Source organism: Monopterus albus, unplaced genomic scaffold (assembly GCF_001952655.1).
Source record: "Monopterus albus unplaced genomic scaffold, M_albus_1.0 scaffold105.1, whole genome shotgun sequence".
Lineage (NCBI taxonomy): Eukaryota > Metazoa > Chordata > Actinopteri > Synbranchiformes > Synbranchidae > Monopterus > Monopterus albus.
This window is the reverse complement of record NW_018127985.1, coordinates 1,824,379-1,841,555: the sequence shown is the minus strand read 5'-3', so window position 1 is coordinate 1,841,555 and position 17,177 is coordinate 1,824,379. Positions and strand designations below refer to the sequence as shown.

Below are 17,177 nucleotides of genomic sequence, written 5' to 3'. Positions count from 1 at the left end.
GATGGTATTGAGATGAAGAAACCCACCACTTTTGTAATAATCTCAATATATCAGTAGAATACACAGAATTTTTTATTTATTTTACTTTGTACTGCGTTCATTTCAATGGGTGATTATGAATGCGGAAGCAAGGTCAGAGGCACACACTGTAAAATGTGGTTAAATAAACCACTAAAGTCAAAAGATATACACAATGATTAAAAATTCTGAGCATGGAAGTTCATTGTGTTTGGGACTAGCAAATAAGAAAGCTTGTGTGTGGACAACAAGTTGAGGATTAGTTTTATTACACAATAACTTTTTAGGCAATTGACAGTCTACATTATACTACAACACAAGAGTGGTATTATACTACACACAAGACAATTTAGACTGAATATTAAGTTTCTTTTATTATTCACTTTTAACAAAGAAACAAACACCCACCACTCAATCCCAGCAATATATTAATGTAAATATGCAAGATATCATAAGACAGCAGGTAAGACATTTTGTCTGAGATTAAACTTCCCAGCAGCGATCGGGTACTAGAGGGAAAAGGGTATTAGACATTTATGTCATTGAGTATACCATACATACTGCTACTGGCTTACATACATCTACACTATACTTGAATAAAACTTCTGATAAGTGATGACCCAGTTCTGAAGAAGTAATGCATTTTATACATGCAATTATGCAAATCAGGCAAATATATAGTAACAAAAATAAGATTGATTCAGAATGGTAAAATAATAATGTCTAATTAAATATTTAAGGCAATTTCAAGCAGTACACAGAATCCAAGTCACATCAAACAATAAAAAGAGCATTCTAAAATGAAATAAAGATTTGTGAAGGCGTCCTTCCATGGCTACATCTAAAATTTCTCTTCAGGTTTCATGTCAGAGCTGCTGTGAAAGAAGAGCAGCAACCACTTATGTTAAATGAAAAGAGCAAACCCTCATTCCAGTGTGCTACCTGTTCAAGATATAAACAGTCTAACAATCAGGATTAGGAACTTGGTCCAGACTCTTCAGATCATTAAGGAAGCTGGTCGGAGTCAGGATGTGAGATGATCCTGTCAAAGAGAAAGTCACACTTCCTTTAAAAAAAAACAAGAAAGAAGCTAGACATCTTTATTGTTGCACTTCTGAAAGAAGCAGGTACAAGTGCTGTGGCCTTTTCAACAGTGATTACTTACCAATCAGAACTTCCCATTTCCCATCAGTGGCTCGAGTGACTTCATAAGCAGAACGCATCTCTGAGTGCGACACCCCACCAATCACAAATATAATAAGCCGAGGCCCAGAGCGATATTCCACTGGAGATTTACTTTTGTGCCATTGTCCAAAACGTGCACTGCTGTAAAAGAATTTCCACAGTAACTTAGCAACAATGATTATTTCTGAGCAGTTTGATCCACCATTACTCCTATCCTTTTCTAACAATAGCAACTAACACAAATGTGACAAAATGCTCTCTTTAATAAAATACTGCCCAGAAACGAACCCTGAAAAACAAATGCAAATGTAAAAATTCTAAAAAAATATTGCCCAGAAACGAACCCTGAAAAACAAATGCAAATGTAAAAATTCTAAAAAAATATTTTTTTTCTGGTGGCAGTAACCTTTGCTAATCAGTTCTATAATATTAGGTTCAAATTAACCTGTTTTCCAACTTCAATGACCGGTTTTATATAGTCAGCCCCATATACCATAGCTAGCTTAATGTATATTCTGGTGTTAATATTAATGACAACTCACTTTAATTCTGTACTTTGCTAAAGTAAAAAAAGAGGAAGAAAAGCATTGTGCATTATGCAGATTATGACTGAACCCTGTCCATCAAAGTGGTTTTACAACATGAAGGGAATTCCCTGGGGCATTAAATTAAAGAGTGTTCAAAGCAAAACTGGATTATTTGAACCTTTTCAACTCTGACTCACTTGGTTAAAAGCTTGGCCCCAACTAAGTTACATGGATAAAAGCTTTTATTTGACAATAATCTGCTACCCTGGTTAATTTCAGTTGCTTAAAAAGGCAAAACTGACTATTTTTCAAATTTAACTAGGAACAAGTGCACTTCATGCAGGAAAAAAAATATTCTGTTTCCAGCACCAACCTGACTTCAGTTCGAGTTGTATTGATAGGAGCAGGATCAGAAATGAATGGCCATTGCTTCTTGTCCAGTTTGTCCTCTATGACATTCTGCAATACAGAAACACAGATGGTGTACAAAGCTGAAAGCAAAACTGAGCAGATGTGCCAGCCATTTTGGTATTAATACCTCCATGATATCTTTGATGATGGGTGTCCATCTAGAAAGCTGGTATGTGCTCTCCGTGCGCTCTTTCCGCTCAGGCAGTGTTTTCCCAGAATTGCGGCCCTAATAACAGCATGACTTAATACTAAGGAAATTAAGTTTGAGTACATTACAATCACCAAGCTGCATGCAGAATATTTACCCCAGCTATAATGCTACAGCCCAGGTTCTGCAGATTGGTAATGATGTTGCTGTCAGCCTGTATGTTTGCATGCTGGATGAGCTTGGCAAGGTTCTCCTCCCCGATGCCTACGTGCATAAAAAAAAAAACAACAACATCAACTTTACTTAAAAATGGTGGGTCATGACTTCCTGCTATTAACTACATATCAAAGGTTCCTGTTGTGTTCACCCTTCTAAAAGCATCCCCCTGCATGTACACAAGTAGGCTTCTGTGTACACAGAATGGTCAAGCGCTATATTAGTTAAAAGAAAAAGAGTTCTAACAAGAGCCCACCTTTTTTCTTGTGGAATATGTAGAGCAGTATGATGCGGATTTTGTCATAGGCCTCGATTTCTTTGTCAAGGAGCACAGGAACAATGCTCTTCATGGCATCTTTTACAATTTCCCCTTCTGCATTTGCTCCCATTGCCAGGTCCTGTGAAAGACACCCAGGGTTGACTATTAACCTCTATGGAATCCAATTACAACTCCAGTCAGCTGACAGCCAGCTCACAGGGCAGCTGACACAGAATGAGCTGCTTCTCAACCTCAAACCTATTTTCTACCACTTCCTATTTCATGACCATGTTATGACTCTATGAATACTGCAATAGCACTACTACTCTTTAAATGCTAATACTGGTGTAACACGCACTGTAAACTGATCATTTTAGCAATCTCAGAATTTTTTTAAATTCACTATTTATTAACTTCAAAAAAGCAATTTCAGAAAATGTAATTTTTTTTTTCCCACTGAGCAGAAATAAAATAAATTTGAATTAAAAAAAATAAAATAAAGCAAACACTGGGGTACTTAACTAGCTCTAGGATTTCCTTTTAATGCAACCCTAGACACTGTGTGAGCTCCTTAAATCTCTTGCTAAGCTTTATGATGAATTTAGACTCGTTAGAGCCAATCAAGAACAAAACCTTCTGTGAGCAACTAAAACTAGACAGTTGGTAGAAAGGTACATTCAAACACAGTGTCATTTTCTTTACAGCACAGATACATTTGTAATGGGTTGCCCAAACAATGTAGAAGGCTTAAACAAATGACAGCTGACAGGGAGTTATTGCTGTTCAGATGACACGGTCCATCTAAGAGCCAAAACATGCCCACTGGATTAAAGAGATCACTTTCAGACATGCTGACAACCCATTAGTGTAGTCGAGTGATCCAGATACAAACATTTGTATGTCATAATGGCATAACCATGCATAGCTTTCCTATGTGCTTATAATTCATCTGATCCCCTCAGGGAGACAAAGCATGTCTGGCACATACAAATAGCATACTGGGGCTTGGCACTGGTCAGGATGGTGACTTTATCCCATTGTGTTGATGAAAACATTAACGTGTTTCTTTTTATACCATCAATTGTGAGAGACAACAGCAGCTTCATTCATGTCATTGCCTTAAAACTATAGCTAAAATGAAGAAGACCTCCACAGCATAAGCATAAAAAAAAAACACATTATAAATATGTAACTTTTTTGATCCGCTTGTTGTCAGAATGTTGATGATACTGTTAAAACATGAATCATTTACAATAGCCTACAAGAGTACTGACCTGTTCCACTTCACAAAGCTTATCAAGAGAGGTCTTGAATTTCTTCATACAAGCTTCAGCTAGGTGCAAGTGAGTAGAGTACTGTGAATGAAAATACATAAAGATTATTTAATTCAATATTGTGATGCATAAAACATTATTTCAAAGCTACAAGCAAGAGTGACAAATTTGAAGGGAAATAAAAATCAGTGCTTTGTATAGTCCAACAATCCTTGAACAATACAATGAGTTTACAACAGAAAAAATTCAAAAGATGGCTGTTCTGCATGCCACTGACCATGCTCAGTTCCTTCTGATACTGAGGCATCTTCTTTAATATCTGAGAGAGATCCTTTATGTTGGCCTGAAGTGCAAAACATTTGATCAAAGTCGCATCATAACATGAAAATCGACTTCAACGTACATCACAGTCATCTGTAATAACTGAACCAAAATAAGCACTGCACATGAACACTCACATTGTCAGTGCACATCCTCTTGCTCTCACAAAAGTTGCGAAGAAGCTCTGTCACCTTCCTGCAGCAGTAGGTGTGGAAAGTTTTTGTGCAGTTATAATGAGCAAGAAAACTGTAATCTAGTTGAACACTTTTAGAGCGATCACCTTAAAAGATCTGACGCCTACTGTACAAAATAATTCTACTCTTTTCATTATTCTCCACCAAATATGATATTATGATCCAACTTACTACTTTATTATAATGGCAAAGTATAACTTAACATTTCTAACTCTGAGAATGCACAGAAAGTGAAGTGTGTGTTTTGAAGTGTGAAGAATGACACCGAGACTGAATTATGTGAAGATCTGAGAGATTCACTCGTTTATCTGTGACAGACTTACTTAGTAACATCTGCGATGTGCATATGTCGGAGCTGCACCCAGAGCTCATCATCTTCATCCAGTAACACTTCTCTCTCTTTTGAATTCCCAATGCCAGTTGTCTGATAACTTCAATAAATAAAACAAGCATCCAACACAAGCGAGTAAGGAGAAATGGTACTGCAATAATCTTACACTATTTGGACAAAGCAGATGAAGAGCAGTCATTATAAAATAAGAAGTTAACTCACGTATAGATGTCCTGTTTAATATCAAGCAAGTCATGGGCCATTGCCTGGAAGGTCAACTCATGTAGAATTGGAGAGATGGGATCAAACGCACGATCGACAATCAATAGCTGGGACCGTGCCTTATCTGCACCCTAAAAACAAAGAACATATGGGATATCATCTAAAACTCATGAAAGACTGGATTTTTTTTCACAGATGCATAATAAATGAGAAGCTGGTCTAGTAGACATAAAATATATGGCCCTCTATTATGTTTTTGTGAATTTGTCATGCAGTGAAGTCTCATCGGCTTTTATCTACATGAGTTCAAAATTACTGTCTGATGCAGCATGAGTTAGCACTTGAGGAAACCTAGAATTTCAAGGCCAGTAAAACATTTAAAAAAAAATAGACAGCACAACATATCGATGCACTCCAAAGACAAAAGAGAATAGTAATACATGCCTGTTAAGACCCATCTCAAGAGCAAGGAAATGTCAGCTAAGGAAGACAGAAAAGGAGAAAGGAAAAGGGACAGTTCCAGCAAAGCATGAGGAAAAAAATAATCACCAGAAACTAAAACCAAGAAATCACAGAAACTTCCACAACCTGTGAAGGTGAAAAGCTGCAGAATCCCAAAAGAAGTGTATTCTCTTATATGGAAAGGTTGGTTTAGCAGAAAAAAGCAGTTTAAGAATTCAGCTATTATACAGTACTTACTAACCTCTCCCATACTTGGGTTGTCAGCTTTGTGAGCTATAAGGCGCTGGTGGACCTCCTCGGCCAGTCTAGCATTCTCCTCTGGTCCCCTAAGAGAAAGCGTGGTATACAACAGAATCAGCAAGGAAATCCAGTGGCAAACCAATTCCAGTGTACTTCCACACAGCGCTTACATACTTGCGGTAACGGACTGCAGGGTACTCCTTAAGCGTGTCACACAGGGTCGCAATCTGCTCTGCCAGATTTTCCATCATTTTGTCTCTGTCTCCGCTTGGTTTAGAACTATAGAAGGTGTGCAAGGAGGTTGGGTCATCCAGTGAGAACACCTACAGGGGTGAGATGAACTGAGGTTTTACTCACTTTGTCCGTATTATGTTTGCAGCAATCAAGCTGCACTATGCAGTATTTTTCTATTAATACTGGGAAAAAACACTGTGTAAAGTGACAGATGTCACTCATAGCAATAAACCCACAGAGATGTATGATGCCGCCATTTTAGCATCTTTTAGCTCATTGTTTTGATTTAAAGGCCAAGGACTTTCCTCTTTAGTTTCACTCTTGATTCCTTCATCAACATTGTTTCCAGCACCAGAGGCAGGAGTTAAAGTGAAAAGGCTCTGATAAACCCACTGTATGCCAACTGCTCAGCACCAAAACACACAAGATTAGTAACTAGCTGATGAACATAGTAGAGTATTTAGCAGCTACAGTCAGACTATTTTCTTATGAGCTATTGTAAACCAAACCACAGCTAAACCAAAGTTAATAAAAAACTGTGTAGTGGTTTAAGTCAAATGAAGTTATGTTCTTACCTGAGACTCATATGGCAGAAAAGCAACATTGATCTCTTTTAAAGTCTTGACGACCTTGGCAACTCTTGATCTCCCAATTTCAGCAAAGAGACCATCTGGACAAGCTATGGAAACCAAATAATAATAATAATAATAATAATAATAATAGACATGGTGGCAATAGTTTAAGATAATTCTTCATTATATTTTGAAACGTTTTGCACGTACACAGTATTTTAAAAATAACAGTCAAGTTTCTTACAGGTTTAAACACTGTCAGTAGAATTTCAGCATGACAATAATGATGCAAATATGCACTGTACACACACAGACACACACAGACAGAAACTCTTACTGTCAGTGAAGAAGATATGTGCTGCTTTGTAAGTAAGGGCAGCATCTCTGAAGTCGTTAATGAGAGCACGAACAGACTGTAATTGAAAACAAATTTTTAAAAGATTTAGAACATAACAAAATCATATTATAGAGAGAACTACAGAGAAAAGGCAACAGCTAACCTTCTCCACAGGGGAAATCAAATAAATGGCCTCCAAACTAGAGATGGGCTCCCTACGTTTGTTGATGTCCTCCACAACTGAAACAACAGGAATTTGAATTAAATCTAAGCAATCTGACTTCACCAATATCACATGTAAATGCAAATAAAACATCATTAAGAATGGTACAATAAATGTGCTGCCAAAAGTTAAACCATACTTGAAACAGTTATCTGGTGATCTTTCATGTGTACAACTGATCCAGGGGATGTAAGACCATTAATTATCTGCATACTTACTGGTCACACCCTCTGCCAAAATGTCAGACATCTTGCAGCAGGAGGACAGAATTCGCATGCTCATGTGATCCACAATAAGAACCTGAAGAAACGTGAAATAAATAGGGTTTACAAATTCACTGTGACAAAATCAGGGAATTTCTTAATTCTTACTGAGCAGCCATTACCTTCCATTCTCCATCCTTCTTCACACTCTTAATAACCCCATTAAGGATTTCTGTAGAAAAGAATAAAAAGATTCATATAGGACAACAAAACTGTCAATACACTGCTCCGCACAAAGGATAGGTAAAACAGGTAACAAGTATTGGAATTTTCTACATGGAAATGCTGTTTGGAAAACAGAAGTAACACAACACCATAATATGTTATGTAATAGCTAGGATTCCAAAATCTCCCAGTTTTGATAGAGTATTCATTCAGTGTTTACAGTGTTTCCTCTCTATCAGATATGATAAAAGAGTGGCATTTAATCTGTTGTGTGCTAGTGGCTAAAGAGTAAAGGAACACACGTGGCTTAACTGAAATAATGCTGATGCCTATAGTTTAATGACTCTCGAGATAAAACAGCAAGTGAAATGTTAACTTGCTCTCAACTCTCATTGTATTCACTGTAAAAGTAATATTTGGTTTTGGTGGGGTTGCTAAATATGTCAGTGGGTTTCTGAGTCAGGACTGCCGAACTACTATCTAGCCTGCACTTACAATTAACAACATCAACAGAATTGTAATAAAATGTCATAGTACGGTAGATAGATCTTATTGGACTTTATTCTGGCACTGTTTACCTGCGACAATGACCGATTTTATTTGGCAATGTCAGTGATAACAAGAGAGAAGGCCTGAACAATCCCATGCTTAAACTCAGCTTGTGTGGACATCAGTTTTTTTCCCAAGCACCACTGGGATTTCTAACCCCTCTTCCTGATTTCCTACATGCAGCTGTACAAGCATGTGTATTGAAGGATATATTCAAATTACTGGCAATTTAAAAGAAATAAAGGATCATATTCCAAAACTCACAAAATCAATAGGTAACAGGTGTGATACAAGCGAACAGCAAGTGGGTAAGGTCTGGGTTACTTGTAATACCAGTTCACACCTCAAGATTTCAGCAATTCAAAGTATTGGGTGAATTCACACTAGGAATGCTCCTTAATCTATATAATAACTAAATTTACGGCCTCAAACGTTTCATAACTGTTGACAGATACATTAATAAGGTTGCATGTTCAAAGACATTTAACCTTAATGTTGTTGAAGCATTCAATTCCAATACTCATGATATCATAAGAATTTATCATGTTAAATGTTAACATTACCATTGCATAGTAATAGTTGGCTCTGTAGAGACCTGTGAATAGACATGCCAATGTATTGATTGATTATTATTAGGCTCATAATTAAAATTATTATACCTAATGTGTTGCAAGAAATACTTTGAAAGAATTATTAATTCTATAACGTACTGATAGTTACCTTGAAAACTATGGAAAGCGAATACTAAATTAACATCCAGAGTAAGAGAAGAGAGTTGTTCTGTTAACGTTTCAGCTAAATTAGTCCATCACAAGCGAAGTTACCGAACTTCCTTAGACGGTTAGCTCGTATACGCTAGTCATAAAACTTGCACTGTCACAACATTTCCACTCACTAACGCAGATTTTTATCTTTTCACATCCGCCAGATGTCAGCGCAACAAACCACCATTTCCCCTCGGAATATGTTTTTACACACACAACGCAGCAGCAACAACAACAACAACAGACCTACTACTTTTTATCCACGACTCTCTGAGCGATGACATTTCCTTCGGTAACGTTAGCATTTTAACTGGGACTGGAGCAGGAAGAGAGCTGTTGTGGACCGACGCACCCAGCAGGGTTTTATATATAACTTGAGCGTCATATTATGAAGCTGCTAAGAGATAAACTCGTGTAAAGTACCCGGCTCTTTTAATTGTAATAAACTTCTGAAAACAGATACATTACAACGAACGTGCCACTTACTTTCTCCTACAACCGCCTTCAACCCACTCGGTGCCATGTTTGTAGCAGTCCTCTGGCTAGCCCAGCCACTTCCTTGTTGTTAAAGCCCGTTACGCTAACCTGTATAATAGAAGCGCACAGCTTTTAATAGAGAAATACTGCCCCCTACTGTCTGACACCACTATTGCATGAGCACATATTACTGCAGTTTTATTTTGGAATTACACAGTTCATCAGTGGAATATGAAAACAGGAAAAATGTTGGAAATATTTGTTAAGCTGAATTAATTCTAAATAGATTAAAAGCAAGTACAGTTCCTGGCCTTTTGCTAAAGATCCACTCCAACTAGTAACTATATTAGTTTTTATTTATTTGTTTGTATAAAAATGGACCGTTTATAAAAGAAAGGCTTATATGGTTTTGCATCTTTTTGTAGGCCTAGTCATACTTGTTTTGTGTCTCTTTGTGGTTATTTTGCATTGATTCTTCATCATTTTGTGTTTTTATAGCTTTATATTTTCCACAGTATACTGCATACTATCCTATTAAATAATAAAATATTACATTACCATGTTTTCAAACAAGACATTCTAAATGAATGGCAGCTATCAAGATGAAACAGCTGCAAGAAAGAACTACACATTCTCTCTTCCAAGTGTCTTGGGTGACACTGTGGGACATCCAACTGGCTGCTTTTCACTGCTGTGTATATTTGAGGTTATCATATGACGTACCTTGGGAAAAACATGTCATCACTTCATTATGATCAGCATGATTGCCATCAGGACACATCCTAGACATAAGACTATCTGGACGAGACCAGCACAGCCCTCTCAGCTACTGTATATTCATACTCCAGACATCATAGATGACTGATCTGAGGAGGCCCATAGTGTAACTGTAGGTTTGATATGCCATATTCAAAACTATTTTTGAACTGTTATTCTTTAGCATGTGTGAGCAAGAGTTAGCTCCTAAAACAAGCAACACTTTAGTCCCCCTAATATACCCAGGAACACAGTGTTTTGAATTGTTATTCTAGAAACTACACTGCCAGTCAAAAGATTAGACTCACTTTCCCACTGAACTGAATGGGATAGTGTGTCCAAATGTTTGACTAGTAGCTCTTGAGGAATATTTTCAGTTTTTTTTATATTCCAGACCTTTATATTATCTGCCCTGTTCCAGGAGGTATGTAAGTAAAAATCAGTATAATTTAGGAAATATAATTATGTGAAGAGCAGCCTCATGCATGGTACTGATGGTTAAAAAGAAAATATGTAAGGTTAACTGTTACACAGTCAACAAAGTAGCAGAAAAATACAAATACCTTTTACAACAAATACTTTATTTACCCAGCTTAGACAGAGCACAGTAAATCACACCTTAGAGTTGCTTAATAAATCAACCAATCAGGTGAGATGCCTTGCCCAAGGGCACCAAAATGATTGGTGCTGAGAAAGGGGTGAGTGTTATTCACATTGCATTTTGGTAAAAATGCTTCCTGCTAGTCCTATGGATCTAATACAGCAATCGGCGTCCCACAAGGTGAGATCTTTAGCCTGAGATGAGCTCATCAGCAAAACGACCAAGATGGCTTGTGAAGGTAGAGATTACAATGAATGCAATAAAATACAGACATATCACAAAAGAATGCCCGCTGTATGTGAACTGTGATCTAAAGGAAACTTTATTTTACAATAAGTTTATGACAGTAACTGCAGAGTTGGTGATTAATTACCTTGTTTTGTACGTATGCCTAAATTAAATCAGTTTATGCAGATTTGTTTCATGCTCAGTGTCAAAATGTCTGCTTAATCCACTACAGTCTGCATGATACTAAACACAAATTCAAAGGGGGTGAATACAGGTTATAGGCACAGCATCTCACAAATAAATCACAACAGTTAAATTAAATGCAAGTGAATATATAACTCAAATAATTCATAGCAACTCAACTGATCAGACAACAAAGAGCATTTTGGCATTGGAAAGTCACATGAAAAAGTCAAATATGAAAATTAAATATATTATTACATGTTAGGCTTTATTAATCCTCAAAAACACCCAACACATTTTTGGGATGTGATAACTCCAGAGATTTTCAGCAGTCTCACTCCAGTTTAAGTTTTCTTTGCCCAGAAGAAAAAAAAACCACAAGATAACCCACTATCAGTGGTACTGAGAACTTATGCTTCCACAAATAATTCTCAGTTCTCAGATTCAGAACGCTCTTTCAAAAGTTGCTGCTCCCAACGAACACGCATTCGCTCTTTGAAGGCCTCCAATTCTTTCCTCTGAAAATACAGCACAATCATTATGTACAGTACAGTAGAAGTTTTAAAAATACTTCATTACAAGCACTGCACTTTATGAAGTTTTTTTTAAAGATAAGGAAAGATGAAAACACATTGTTCTAAATACAACAATGAATCTTGATAGAAAGTTTGAGAAACAAAGGAGTTTTCATACAAATGCAACTTTAAAAAAAAATGTCAGTTTGATCTCAAATTAGCATGATCATAAATATTAAGCTGCAAAAGGAAGCTCCACAATGAAGTGCTCTGATAACCTGTATTCAGTTTTACTGTACTGTTTATTGGTTTGTTTGTTTTAAGATGATACGAGGAAGTACAACACCAATTCCAAATATGTAGGGATACTGTGTAAAATGCAAATAATGAATGCAATGACATGCAAATAATTCAAAATCTATATTTAAAACAGCACAAACATATTGAAATAAATATGAAATTCAATTAAATATTGAAGTTGGGAATATAAATGTTTAATATGTGCTCATTTTTAATTGGATGCTATCAGCACATTTCAAAAAATTTTGGATGGAGCATGTTTATCACTGTGTTGCATCATCTCTTCATTTAATAACACTCTGTGTTTGAGAACTGAGAAGACCAGTTGCTTTTGTTTTGAAAACTAAATGCTTGTCTTTCTTGCTGGACATAGGATTTCTGTCCTTTTTTGTCCTATTTTTCACTTTATAATGTGCCAAATGTTTTCATCAGTCCCTTGCCTCTTTAGCCTGGATGACATGACATCCATGATTTCATTTCAAAAAATAATTTCACATTTACACTCACTTTTTTTGCATGGTAGAGTTTTCATTTGTATTTTGGATCCAGTAACATACCATGTTCATTGATGATAAGAGGTTCTGATCTGATCAGGTGTTCCTGAGCCCATTAACTGATTTCAACTACAGAATTATGCCTGTTTTTAAAGCAGTGTACCCTGGGGGCCTGAAGATCAGTCATTCAGTACTGGTTTTCAGCTTTGTCCACTGCTTAGAGATTCTCAGTATGTTTTAATGATATTCTGTGCTGTACATGAGGGAAAACTCCAAACCCTTTGCAATTTTGAGCTGAGAAATACTATACTTAAACTGTTGAACTATTTGCATCATACAAACCAAAAAGTATAAAATAGATTATTTTTGACATTAGATATCTTATCTTTGCACTGTTGCCAAATGAAATATGTTTTTAAAACATTTCATTCCGTTTTTATTAACAATTTACACAGACTTCCATAAAAAAAAAAACAACAAGGTTGCAATAATGTGAACAATATGGCAAAAAAGACAAAAAAGCTTCGCACAACGCATAACAGAAGAGCAAAGAGCTGTCAACTGCAAGAGAAACTGATAATCAGTAAAACTGGACCACAAGTATTTGGGGTAGTGAGTAGTGAATATTTAATCACTACCACAAAAACTTTTTATGCACAGTTTGGACTTTAAAAAGATGAACTCTGTGTATTACACTTACTTGCTCCTCCTCATTACGGGGGAAGATCTCCCTCTGGATACCATAAGAGAAGCCACCACAGTAGAAAGAAAAACACATATGTTAATACAAGAACACCCAGCTCTCCCCTGAGTGGACCAATATGCATGATCAGGGGAAAAAACTTTACTTACTTTTCTCTTAACGACATACTCTTCAAAGTATTCGGGTTGATTTGAGATCCAGAACATGGCCACAGGAAAGGACAAATACAGCATCATCTGTACAAAGCAAAAACAAATGAAACAGTTGGTGAGTTGGGGTGTAAAACCACGGATGCACTGGTTAAGCTCATGATGATCTCTAGCTGACTGTTAGCTCGAAACACGACCGCTTTGTATAGTTTTAAACCTTAAGATCAACACAAATGAAATATCCAAGGGGGTGGTTTTAAAAATGGTTACTTACTCTAAACACCTCTAATTTAACACCCATTCTGCGCCGATTCCTGACTATCCGGGCCTGTAATACGTTAACTACACTCCAATCATCGCGATTGTTAGGTTGGTAAGACCTTCATAATGCTTCCGGGTTTGAGGAAAGGTCAACCTCTTGATAGTCACAGCGCATGCGCTAAGGTTACCATAGATAAATATTTTTTACACAGTCGAAAATGTACGTGTGACAGTTAGTTCCCACGCATGTTTTGCCTCTTAATAACATACATGGAGATATCTCGAAATCTGAATCGTACTTATTGTCTCTGCTGACTTTTGCTCTAACAAAGACAATGTAAACAGTTTGTCCACCGCGGGGCGCTACATACCACTGATTTTGTGCAGATGTCATACTTCATCAGAATCAGCTTTATTGGCTAAGTGTGTTGGGCACACGAGGAATTTGACTCTGGTACAGCAGCTCTCAGTGTGTATGTACATGTCCTTATGTAAGGCATTTTTAAAATGTGTAATACTGTGGTACCAACCTGTCCTTATGTAAGGCATTTTTAAAATGTGTGGTACCAACCCCGACTTTAGCAATCATGATATTCTAGTGAATAAAGTAACCCTAATTTTCGAAATAAAATCTTGAAATACAATGATTTTACCAAACTTTTGTAAACATCTGTTATTCAATAGTTTTTCTGTACTCTCGCATAAAGGATGTAAAGTTACATTACTCCAAAACTCTAAACAGAAATAGAAAGAGGTTTGCAAGACAACCACGTGTGTGTTTGGATTATGATAGTTGTAGCACAAGAGTACAAAACAATAACGACAACCAAGGTTATTATCTGTAGTGATACTTGATCTTTTTTTTAGTTTTCCAATTAAACATATTTTCTGTTTGATACTGACTAATTAAAATGCGCTGTCACTCTTATTTTCCATTACTACTTTGTCCCTGAATGTCCTGTTATATGTATTCAGATCTTTTACCAGTGTTCCTATACTCCGTACAAATAAACTTTGTCTCACTTGCCACTACAGTTGCAGTCCTTGACGCGCTTTTGACGTCCTCAACGAAGGATATACGTATGACGTCATCGACGACGAGAGGTGTTCAGGATCCTCGGAGAGAAAGATCCCGCGCGCCCTGACAACCTGATAAACCCAGGTAAACACCGTTGTTTTAAACATTATTGTACAAGTCATGTTGTCTCCATAAACTAAATGCGCAGACAGCAAGTGACATTGTTACAATGGTGTAATGGCATAAGAGTCTGGGCTGATGCCCGGCACACACTGAGACCGTTCACTTGTACGGCGGCCTGTTCTGGCTAGCTAGCTTGCTAGCTAAAGCTAGTTGGTAGTTGTCTATCAAAAGACACAATAACAGCACCTACACTGTGTGTCTGTCTGACATCTGTTGTTTGTCCCACCCGTTGCTGGCCACATTTACGCTACAAATAGACAAACAAATGGTACTATGACCACTGTGTTGGGCATCATTTAGCTAGTAGTTTGCTCGTCGACTGTCTTGTGTTGTGGAGACGGTGACGGCGATGATGGCGCACACTCACACCGAGGCTATTTGCTGTGAATGTAGTAAATATAGCAGATAAAAGTAAATATAAGTTTAATGTTCATTTTCCAAAGCTTGTTGCCATGATCTTAGAAACAAAACACCTCTGTATGCTTTCAGTTCTGCTATGCATGGAACTCACGTCCATTACGAAACCCTGGCGATAATGTGTATACCCTATGGCCTATCGTTTGGTTGTTAGCTTCTCGACGATGGTCGCTCGCCAGTAGTCATTGCTGTGCAGTTTATCGCTGTAATCCACATATGTGTGATGGCCCCTCTCCCAGACCAATTTTTGCGTCTGTACGGTTTGTAATTAATATGTCTGGGTATTACAGAAACAAAGCAGTGGTGGCATTCAGGCGAATGGTATGTTCAAACAGATTACTCATTTAGAGGCCCGTTACTTAGCATACTGTCCCTGTTGTTTTCAATGTGAAAGAAAACCTAGATTTTACTGTCGTGAAACGTGGTTTTGCATTTTGTTGATCATTACTATAATTTTTGGAAGCCCATTATGTAACAACATGCACATCTTTTTAAAGACAGACACTATCCTACCTACAGCAACATCCCTTTCTCTGACTAAAAGTGCATAAAATCCGAAGGTGAACTAAGACCGAAACTGAAAGCCATGTTTCAGTTCTGTGATTAAATTGTCACAGGTTTGTTATAAAAGGCGTTATCATTGTCTACACCTTTATATGTAAATAAAGAGGATAAATTGGGTCAAAGGGCATGCAGTTATAAATAAGCAGTAAATCAAACAAACAGAGAGCAGAGAGAGTTGTTAATCACGTTACTTGAAAAGACCTTTCCTAGCTGAAATACATCAACTACTAACTGCATGCAGATAACAGAACCAAACATTCACTGAGCCGAGCTATTAATTAGCTACAGACCTCAAAATAATAGCAAGGATTGTTGGTTTTTCTAAACATTGCCAGCCAGCGCAGATGCACTTATTCTACAGACTGGCTTGGGTAGACTGCGTCTTATACTGGAGAACGTACTTTTCTTGCCCCTGTTGATTTTATTTTCATAGAAAAGTTCCTCTTCTAGTTCTGTTCTATCTGGTTTAGTTGCCATGGTAACACCATCCTTGGCCTAGTTGTGAATGACCTCTGAATAAAAAGGAGTGTGTGGTCTAGGAACAAATGAGCGAGCAAAGAAAGTCTGTTCTGGTGTATATGCCTGTGCCTCATTTATCACATTTGAAACACTGGCAGTAGTGTCATGAGATGTACTACAGACATGTTTCTGCTACTATGTCGTATTTTATTTTTCCTTTATCCACATTAAAACAATGTGTTTGCGATACAGTGGCTGCCATTATGGTCAACAGTGCCAGTCTGTATGGGGTGAGACAGCATGTCCTCTTTGATACCTGCAGGTCCTTTATGACTATGGTAGGGACTAAAATTTCTTTGGGTTATATGCCGTTAATTATCTACAAAACACGTTCATGCGATACACCCACAAACATAAAGACTCTGTGTGACTGCTTTTTTTTTGGAGGTGATTGGTTGGTTAATGTAAATGCATGATTATTGTGTTTTATATATGTGCCTCACAAGGAAATGACTAGAAATGAAACGGTATGGAAAATTTAATAACACTATTATAGTGAAGAAAATGATCACAGTTATCATTATCACAGTATTGTGAAAATGTGCAGAAATACTGATATACAAACTGAAATAATTAATTTGTGGTGTTGTATTGAAAACAACAAATAAAATTAGCAGTGCTTATGTACTTTTTGGAGATGAGAACAAGGGACCCAGTAGCATTACTGGGTTTGCCTGCTGCATGTCCATTTTGTAAACTAGGGAATAGCAAATTTATTATTATTATTATTCTTTTTCTCACACATACAAACGCAGTCTGAAAGTATAATCACATTACAGCAGAAACACATGTCCCTTGTGCTGTGCGTTCCGAATGGGTCAGCCCTGAAACTCAGAAATTCCCAGGGGCACTGTACAAAATGGCTCAGCTACAATGCTAATGTTGCTATCAGTA

The 17,177-nt window shown here is 37.1% G+C and overlaps 3 protein-coding genes across 4 annotated transcripts in view; 1 reads left to right on the top strand and 2 right to left on the bottom strand.

The window, feature by feature from the left end:
- Positions 1–229: 229 nt before the first annotated feature.
- stxbp2 (syntaxin binding protein 2) lies at positions 230–9,495 on the bottom strand. Of its 2 annotated transcripts, none has more exons than XM_020610279.1 (19): positions 9,402–9,495; positions 7,560–7,609; positions 7,393–7,474; positions 7,115–7,191; positions 6,952–7,027; positions 6,618–6,721; positions 5,983–6,131; positions 5,810–5,894; positions 5,107–5,237; positions 4,877–4,984; positions 4,497–4,554; positions 4,316–4,381; positions 4,039–4,119; positions 2,762–2,903; positions 2,447–2,553; positions 2,269–2,367; positions 2,104–2,189; positions 1,184–1,344; positions 230–1,060 (listed from the first exon to the last, which is right to left on the bottom strand). In XM_020610279.1, exons 1-19 carry the CDS (start codon positions 9,436–9,438, stop codon positions 981–983), a joined length of 1,779 nt encoding a protein of 592 aa, XP_020465935.1. In that variant the 5' UTR covers positions 9,439–9,495; the 3' UTR covers positions 230–980. The 2 variants fall into 2 exon arrangements, with proteins under 2 accessions (XP_020465935.1, XP_020465936.1); XM_020610280.1 differs by lacking the exon at positions 9,402–9,495 and adding an exon at positions 9,162–9,180.
- Positions 9,496–10,716: 1,221 nt separating this feature from the next.
- pet100 (PET100 cytochrome c oxidase chaperone) lies at positions 10,717–13,726 on the bottom strand. The gene is made up of 4 exons (XM_020610298.1): positions 13,596–13,726; positions 13,322–13,408; positions 13,170–13,202; positions 10,717–11,678 (listed from the first exon to the last, which is right to left on the bottom strand). Exons 1-4 carry the CDS (start codon positions 13,620–13,622, stop codon positions 11,592–11,594), a joined length of 234 nt encoding a protein of 77 aa, XP_020465954.1. The 5' UTR covers positions 13,623–13,726; the 3' UTR covers positions 10,717–11,591.
- Positions 13,727–14,616: 890 nt separating this feature from the next.
- The window catches only part of brd4 (bromodomain containing 4), a 32,270-nt gene continuing 29,709 nt past the window's right edge, over positions 14,617–17,177 (top strand). The window contains exon 1 of the mRNA XM_020610260.1: positions 14,617–14,744. The gene's annotated coding sequence lies outside the window, so the exon portion shown is untranslated. The remainder of the gene's footprint in view (positions 14,745–17,177) is intronic.